Source organism: Lemur catta, chromosome 3 (genome assembly GCF_020740605.2).
Source record: "Lemur catta isolate mLemCat1 chromosome 3, mLemCat1.pri, whole genome shotgun sequence".
NCBI lineage: Eukaryota > Metazoa > Chordata > Mammalia > Primates > Lemuridae > Lemur > Lemur catta.
Genome location: NC_059130.1, coordinates 94,851,335 through 94,860,564, shown reverse-complemented (window position 1 = coordinate 94,860,564; position 9,230 = coordinate 94,851,335). Strand labels below are relative to the sequence as shown.

The following is a 9,230-nucleotide window of genomic DNA, read 5'->3' as shown; positions in this document are numbered from 1 at the left end:
TCATGTTTATCAATAACAAAACAAACAATTTTGTTCATATGATTCAGGCTAAGCAACAACATTGAATCCTTTTTTATCTCCTCTCCTGTTTAAATGTGCCACCATTTGTAGCATTTTGCTATTTCTCATTCATCAACTTGCCACTCACCAGCACCATCTTCCCTCTCTGGCTTTTCCTGTGGGCTGCTCATTCCTTCACACATAACATATGTGTTGAAGGCCAGTATGTGGAAGTCACAAGGCTAGAGCCTGAGGATACAGCAGTAAACCAGACAGTCATGGTCCCTGCCTCGTGGAACTTGATATCTAGCAGAGAACTAAATGTTGAGCCATGTGCCTTCATTCTCATGAGAGGGAAGTGCAGGATGCTTTGGAAAGCTCACTCGCTCTTAACTCTTTAGGTCTCAAGCAAAGTCCTCTCTGAGAAGCTGCAGTTTAGCCAAGACCTGATGGACAAACAGAAGTTAATAGCCTGTAGAGGTGGCTGGAGGTGGGCTGGGGTTAAGGGTGAGGAGAGAAGGAATGGCACACGAGGAAGCCCTGAGGTGCAAAAGACAGTCAAGGCAATGGCAGACATCCAGTTTATGTGGAGAGAGGGAATGAGGAGCAGACTGATGTGGCACAAGTCTGGGAAGGTCAGTGGGACAGGTCATACTTGGGCTCCAGCCATCCCGACTTGTCTCCAGTCTGAATCTCTGAAACTTGTTGTTCCTCTTGGGCCAGGAATCCTCCCAGATCAGCACCCTTGCCCTTCTCTCTATGTCACCTGATACTGTCTGTGTGGTTTCCAGAGGGTCACGGGCCTTTCTCAAGATGCAGCCACAGGGCATAGCCCCAAGCACATTTCCTTTGTCTCCATAAAAGATTTTAATGGCTCAAACATCCCCTTCTTTTGTTAAACCCTGAGAAGCTAGTACAAAAGGGAACTGAAGGATGGATGTGCCTGGAAGACATTTCATAACTTCTGGTTCTGTCAGCCAGATAGTGGGCTGTCCCTCAAGCGCCTGCGTAGAGTTGAGACCGGGGCTGAGGGGCAGTGTGCACTGATCTTGCTGGGTCATGTGAATGAGTCTTTAGGGCCCTGACTGTGCACCATGAGTCTTGTTCCTCTGACCCTCAGCTATCCTTCCAGGTACTCATTCTGAGGTCCTGCCCCAGCCTGTCACCTTGAGGAAGGCCCTTTTCACGTCCTTGTTCCGGAGGCTGTAGATGATGGGATTTAGGAAGGCAGAGATGACATTGTAGAACAGAGCCAGCTTCTTGTCCTCTTGTGGGGAGTCCTTAGAGCCGGGCTTCATGTACATGACCATGGCTGGCACACAGAACATGGTGACCACAGTGATGTGGGAGGCACAGGTGGAGAAGGCCTTCAGCTGTCCCTGTGCTGAACGGATCTTCAAGATGGCAACAAAAATGTTAACATAAATTACAAGGATGAGGGACAGTGGAATCAGGATAACACTAAAACCAAGAATGAAGTCTACTCGGTCATTGACTGAGGTGTCCGCACAAGCCAGCTTTAAGACTGCAGGGACTTCACAGAAGAAATGGTTGATCTTGTTGGGACCACAGTAGGGCAGACGCATAGCAAAAATGGTGTAGACAAGGGCAGAGGCAACACCGCAGAGTCCACAGAAAACGACCATTATCCCACATAGGCATGGGCTGATGATGACCTTGTACCTAAGTGGGTGGCAGATGGCCGCGTACCTGTCTATAGACATCATGGCAAAGAGCCAGGACTCGGTGATGCCCAGCACCAAGAAAATGTACATTTGGGCCACGCAGCTAGCAAAAGAGATTGTCTTCCTCTGGCTGGCCAGATGTGCCAACATCTGGGGCACAGTGGTAGTGGTGTAGCCCAGGTCCAACATAGAAAGGACGCCAATAAAGAAGTACATGGGAGTGTGGAGGTGTGAATCCAGGCAGATGAGGGTGGTGATTAAGCCGTTGCCCAGAAAAATCAACAGGTAGATCATCAGGAAGGCCAAGAAGAGCAGAGGAGTGGTCCTCGGGCCCACAGAGAAGCCCAGAAGGATGTATTCAGTCACAAAGGACTGATTGGGCTCTTGCATCATGTTCTACCTTTTAATGAAAAAGAAAGGCATGGATTCAGACAAGGGACTGGCTAAGGTATGTGCTGGAGCTGGGACTACTGGTGGGATTGGGTAGTGGTCAGTGCCCAGTCATGATTAAACACCATGATACCCCCCAACAAGACAGTCCTTTTTGCCTGCTCTTGTCCAGTGCCACCACTCTCAGGATGTTTACGAAGAGGAGAGTGGCACATCTAGTACTGGCTGTGCCTATAAACCACCAGCCATTCCCCATGACAGCCTCAGTGTCTTCAGCTGTGAAATGGAGCATTGGGCTGGCTGATCTCAATTCTCCTTGGCATCCTACTCTTGGTGAGACACCTCAGTGTCCTTCCTGTGGCCAGGTGTTTACAGGTAAACATTGGTGTGCAGACGCTATGCAAGTTGGCAGATTTCAGAGGCCCGAGACAGAGAGAGAACCCACTTGGTCCTTTTGAAAACATCAATTTATTTTCCCACATTAATTTTACCCTCGGTCTGTCCACAGGCCACTCTGACGACCCACCCACCCCATCTTAGGCTGTGTAATTTACTGGCGAATGACCTTGAGCAAGGCATTCCCTTCGCCCTGCCTTGTGGAGATTGCTTCCACAAGTACAAAATGAGAGCAATTGTCTCTTTGTTACAGGTCTGCTGCAAGGAGTGAATGACATTTTGGCATGACAGTCATCCCACAGAAGTTCTAACATGTGGTAGATGCTCAGTAAACATTAACTACATTTCTTCGTGGTCCTCCAGACACAAGACTGGGATCCAGGTCGCAGCTGTGCGAGCAAACACCTTGAGAAGTCACGCCCACCAGCAGTTTCACTGCCCCAGATGTCCACCCTCCGTTCCTTCTCCCCACGAAATCCAGCATCACATTCACTCTTTTAGCTTCTTACTGGCCCTTAGCTCCATCTCAGCCCAACCTCTCTGAACCACAGTTTCTTCACAGGAACAGGGAGAGGACATCGTCTCTGAAGAGATGTCACATGCATCGCAGGTACTTAGGGAATGGAGCAGTCATGATGCTCTCAGCGTTACTCTCCCTCTTGGCACCAATATGTCTGACCCCAACCTACGTGTCCCCCAGTCTGCTTGTTCTCCCTCGGAGCACCATGAATGAGTCTTCACAAGAACCTGCGTCTACATTCCATACTGGACACGGTTTCTTGACTTTGGCCAAAATGACAGCACACAGTTTGACTTTCCTATGTGCCCGACGCCTTCCCAGGACCTTCACAGATGTTGCCTAACAGCTGTCAGGTGGCTGTCAGACAACTGTCTTTATTAAATCCCTGCCTTTCACCAAAGAGCCATTGTAGCCCGTGTTATCTCTCTAGGTTTGCCTCAGGTTCCTCATCTGCACGACAGATAATGGTGCTGGGGCCAGGTGGTCTTGAAGGGAGAGAAACTGCATGGCAGGGTGCCAAGGGGACGGGTTCAGAGATAGCTAGTTCTGCTTGAACCCGGCTCTCCCTCTGCCTGCTGTGTGACTTGGGCTGTTAGCTCAGTGCCTGTTTCCTCAGCTGTATGAAAGCAATGCAAATACATACTTGGCAAGCCACGTTCTTCCTATGAAGAAGCCACCCAAACATGTCAGAATATTCGACATTGGGGCCTAAAGTGAAAAAATGTGCTGCCGTTTCTCACTTTTGATTTTTTACACAGAGCCAACGAGTGGGATTTTTCATTAGGGTCTGGTGTTTAAGAGTGTGCAGCCTGGCTGTGCCACGAGGGCAGGCTGCGGTCAGGGGACACGCTGTTTGCCAGCCAGTGAAGTGCATCCTCAGACGCTGCTCCACAGCCAGGACTGAGGCTCCCCGAATCCCTGGGCCCCGGCACCCCGCCCTGACTCTCCTGAGAGTGCACAGCAGCCCCTGCGAAGTCCTTGGGGAAACACTGCCCGACTCTCAGGCACTGGAAGCAGAAACCCCATGTGAGGGGACAGGAGCAACGCCATTATCTACCACGACGAGCCTGGCCTCGGTGCCTCCGTTTGGACCAAAAACATAGAAGTCAGCTTTTGGGCTGTGCCTTACAAAATGCCTTGACACCCCTTCTCTCGTTGAGCCTCATGGTGACTCTGTGAGAAGGACAGGGTAGGGACCGTCTTCTCCACCTCACAGGTGGGGAAGCCGAAGCTGAGGGAATGCGCGGGAGAAACCGAATCTCGCACATTCTTCAGCAGAAACACGGCTTCCCCTGTGCAGCAAAGCCAGAGCTCAACCAGTTCGAGCCATCAGGTTACTGACATGTTCTGTCCTTGATTCTTAGGAGAAAAAGGCAGGTCATTAGGGCAACGACTCTTGTTTGGGGTTCAGTTTAATTAAGTATATACATGCATATAGATAAGTGCACACACACACACATACACACGCATGTGCACACAGACACGCACACAGTAACCTGTCATATCCATCCAGTCAGAAACTTGGGGAAACTCCTTCAGCTCTGTCTTATCCCCCTACATCCTTTCTGTCCCCGGGTTCCATTGCTGCCACCTCGAAAATGCCCTCTCCATTCCCACTGCAATGTCCTGCTCAGACATGAGGCATCTCTTTCTCACCTGGTCTCATGTCAGTCCTCGCCCTGGACCCCCTGCCCAGCCCATTCTCTGCATTGGCCTGCAGAGTGCTGTTTCCAAGACAAAAACCTGCCCGGGGCTCTCCTCCATGGCTTCCTTGTCTACAGGGAAAAGTCTAAGGGAGTTAGACCGATACCCCGGCTTTACTCCTTAAAGCCAGACTGGGTTGTGGTCACCAGGCTTCAAGGCAGGTTAGTGGCCTCGATGCTTGAGAGAGAAGATCTTCTGCTCAAGGACTGACACAGAAAGCATCACAGCGGCCTCAGAGGCCATCGCCAGAGAGGAGACATAGAAACGGATTTGCAGTAGGAAGGAGAGGGACTCCAGGTCACAATGGGAGTTTGTGGCAGGGTTGAGACCAGGGCCAAGAGCACCTGGCTCCCAGCTGGTCAGCTCCTCGGGCTCTGTCCCGGCGCAAGGCAAGCCCCAGATAACTCAGAAATTCTGCAGGTCAGACACATCCCCACTGAGTAGCCGGGCTCCACTGCACACGACCTTGCTGTTTCCCATCGTAACCTCCCTACTCGATACAGAGCCTGGCACCTGGTAAGACCCACAAATGCTTACTGAGCTGTCCACGGACTGGGAGACCCTGCAAGCCAGAAGCAAAGAGAGAGGAACGATTACATTGTCTTTCTCCCTACGCTTTTATCTCTCGTTCCCAGAGGTCAGGAAAGAACTGCCTGTGTCTGCAGGTCACACGTCCCTCAGGAGAAACCAGGGCACAAGTCAGTTGGATTGAAGGTTGGAAGAACTGGCGTTGAATGTCATGAATCTTTCCACCATGTCCCTGCCCCAGCTGATAATAATAGTTCCCACAATAACGGCGTTTTACGTGCCAGGCACCATACTGTGTGCTTTACACTCAGTATTTTGTTTTATCCCCATAACTGGGGCGATGGGAAAGATTTAACAGCAAATATGGGCACTGTCCGATCAGACCAGACACCTGTCGCAGGAAACAGGTAAAGCTGTACCAGGAGCCTGCGCGTAGCCACCCTGTGAGTTGAGATTGTTACTACATTCACTTTACAGATAAGGAAAGCGACACACCCAGCCCAGGGCCACAGCTGTGGCTGACGCAGAGCCCGTACTCATCACCACCAGGCAGCGCAGACTCTCTGAGCATCTGTGGCAAGGGTGTGGTTGGGCTGACCGGCTTGCAGACAGGTCCTCTCCGCCCCACACCACGCACCCACTCACTCCCCGCCTCCTGCAGGACAGAGCTGAGTGACAGGGCGCAGGAGGAGCAGGAGTCATGGCCCAAAAGAAGGATGAGTGAAGCTGGGGCAGGCAGCTGATAGAGCCCAGCAGATGGAGGGAGGGGACAAAGCCAGCCTTGTTCCTAAGGCAGCTGATGCACCCTGCAGCCTCCCGGAGCATCTTCAGGGAATGACACTGCCCCAGCCCATGGACCCCCACACCTGGTGCTCCCCTCCAGGTTCAGGAGAGCACGCCCAGTCCTCTACAGAGCCTCTGTGCCTGGGAGGGGCCTGCACCCAGGGTGGCCGGGGCTGGGCAGGAGTCCTGAGCCAGCAGGCTCCTCATCGTACTCTCATGAGCTCTGGGTTGCAGGGCCCTCGCTGAGCCCTCAGCGACACCCACGATCTCACAGTCTGTTCTGGACAACTTCAGATTATCACCAAACCTGGGTCTCGAGGCTGTCCTGAAGTTGGTGACTAGGATACCCAGCTTCTCTGCAGCCTCCCTGGCAAGGATGCGCCAGTGCTGCTCACATAGCCCAGGAGGCTCACGCTCTCGAGACAGCTTAGGTGGCTGTGACTCTGCCCTGCATAAAATCCTTTCCTGTACTAGCTAAAAGCAAGTGCTGGTCCCTTTTGAGGTTGATGGTGAGTTTTCTAAAGCACCTTGTGCCCCACGCTCTGCTCCTCCCCTTCCCCCCCAACCACACTCCCCTCTGCTCCAGAGTCCCAGCCTGTGTTACACTGCAGGGGCCCTTACTTGCCCTCACCTTTCCTTAGGAGGGGATGTGGGGCTGCCAGGGTCCCTGTTCTCCTCTAATACTCCCTTCTCGTCCTGATCCCGCCCATAATTCCCAAGCTGGACCCCTGCCTCTTCTCAAGATCTCCGATGCCAGACAGCAGCCCCAGCAGACACTCCCCACTGCCAGCCATGGATCACCCCGCCCTTCTGCTCAGCAGCCAAGGGCCCCAAAGAACAACCTCTGGGGAAGAGACTGGTGCAGCAGAAGACCAAGGGATTTGTAGTCAGACTTGGTCACTGTGACCTAGGCAAGTCACGGAGTTTCCCAGAGCCTGCCTTTCCTGTATAAAATGGAGCTGTGTTCTGTAGATCATATTCGCACTAGCATTTAATTGGGTTTTTTTTTTGAGTGGTTATTATGAGCCAGATATGCGATATGTACTATTAATAAATCCTAGCAGCATTATCATACCCATTTTACAGAGACAGAAATGCAAGCTTGGAACACTAAGTAGCCTACGTGAAGCTGGGATTACGAACACAGTTTTGTCTGAACACACGGACTGTGCCCCTAACCAATACCCAACCCAGTGTCATGACCCAGGACAAGCCAGACCAGAGGCAGGGAGCCTTCCAGAGTCTGAGCTGTTACTGAGATCTCTACCTGAGCTGCAAGGTGACAGAGGCTGAGGAGAAAATAGGGAGTCCTCGTTCTCGGTCCAGACATTATTCCACTGTGGACTCCTTATACCTAGGATAATCTCCACTAGATTCCTCCCTGTTCCTGAATTACAAAAGTAATCCATGCTCATTGAGAAAATTAATAAACACTGAAAGGTAGAAAGAAGAAAAAATTACCCTTTAGTTCCACACAGCAAAGAAAATTTCCATTGTGACCTCTTTTATTTTATTTTATTTTATTTTTTTATTTTTATTTTTTTTGAGACAGAGTCTCACTTTGTTGCCCAGGCTAGAGTGCCGTGGCGTCAGCCTAGCTCACAGCAACCTCAAACTCCTGGGCTGAAGCGATCCTACTGCCTCAGCCTCCCGAGTCGCTGGGACTACAGGCATGTACCACCATGCCCGGCTAATTTTTTCTATATATATTTTTAGTTGGCCAGATAATTTTTATTTCTATTTTTAGTAGAGACAGGGGTCTCACTCAGGCTGGTCTCAAACTCCTGACCTCGAGCGATCCACCCGCCTCGGCCTCCTAGAGTGCTAGGATTACAGGCTTGAGCCACTGCGCCTGGCCTATTTTATTTTTTTTTATTTCAGCTCATTATGGGGGTACATAAGTTCAGGTTATGCACCCATCCCGTAGGTATACACCCATCCCTTCCCCCCCAGCCCCCACCTCTGTCTGATACCCAACTGGTGTTATTCCCAAATGTGCACTTAGGTGATGATCAGGGAAACTAGTTTGCTGGTGAGTACATGTGGTGCTTATTTTTCCATTCTTGGGATACTTCACTTAATAGAACAAACGTCATTCTATAAAAAAGACACCTGTACCCAAATGTTTATAGCAGCACAATTCACAATTGCAAAGATGCGGAAACAACTCAAATGCCCATCAATTCATGAATGGATTAGCAAAATGTGGTATATGTATACCATGGAATATTACTCAGCTATAAGAAATAACAGTGATACGGCATCTCTTTGGTTCTCCTGGAGAGAGTTGGACCCATTGTGACTTCTTAATGTTTGTTTCTAATTTTTTTCTATGCTGAAATGATAGCGGTCCCCCCCCCCCTCTCTCTCTCTCTCTCACCTGGTTGATATCACACTTTAGATTCAATTTTATTGAGACAGACACTAGTTGGTTGACTATCCATTTCCCCCTTTTTTGCCAGTGGAACCATGTTTTTACTTATGACATTTGTTTGGAGTAATCAATATCTCCTGAGCAGTCCGAGCACAAATGACAACCCTGTTTCTCCCTTTCCCAGCATCCCTTTTAGCAGGAGCAGATACGGAACCTGGTCTTGTCCAGTGAGACTTAAGGAGAAACTCCACTAGGGAGTTTTTATGAAAATATTTGTTTTCCTAACAAAAGAGATAGTGATTACGAAAAAACCCCAACCCTCAAACCTCCTTTCCCTCACCATGAATACAAATGTAGTATTTGGAATTGGGCAAACTCTCTTGAGACCATGAGGAAAAGACTCAGAGAATCACGGTGGTCTCCTGCTAACATTATTCAGCTGTGCACTAATACACGTAGCTGCTTACCTCAAGACATTTTGTTATGTGAAAAAAAATTCCTGTATATCTCTGAGCCAATATAAGTTAGGTTTTTTGTTTTCTGCAGACAAATCCTAATGGATCAATTATTCTGCCTTTTTAAAAGATTTAATATTATATGATAAGCAATTTACTATCCACTTGCATATACTTTATTATTTTCAAGGAATTCTTCACCTATTGTTGAACATATAGTTTTGATTCCATTTTTTTTTTTCTATTAGAAATGAAACCAAATTGGCTATCACTGCAATGTAGTAAAATTTCCTGGCCCCAAATAATTACTGAGTTGAGTTAGAGTTATAAAATACAGAGATACCAGTTACAGACTTTGTTCCCAACCAGGACAAAGTAACAGGAATCAAAATTAT

The 9,230-nt window shown here is 49.3% G+C and overlaps 1 protein-coding gene across 1 annotated transcript; it reads right to left on the bottom strand.

Moving 5' to 3' along the window:
* Window positions 1–1,136: 1,136 nt before the first annotated feature.
* On the bottom strand, window positions 1,137–2,075 carry LOC123634258 (olfactory receptor 2A2-like). Its single transcript, XM_045545681.1, has one exon. The coding sequence runs from the start codon at window positions 2,073–2,075 to the stop codon at window positions 1,137–1,139; it is 939 nt and encodes a 312-aa protein (XP_045401637.1).
* Window positions 2,076–9,230: the final 7,155 nt, after the last annotated feature.

Bases quoted from the DNA above. Each gene is read 5' to 3' on its own strand.
- LOC123634258 (XM_045545681.1), bottom strand. From the start codon at position 2,075: ATGCAAGAGCCCAATCAGTCCTTTGTGACTGAATACATCCTTCTGGGC.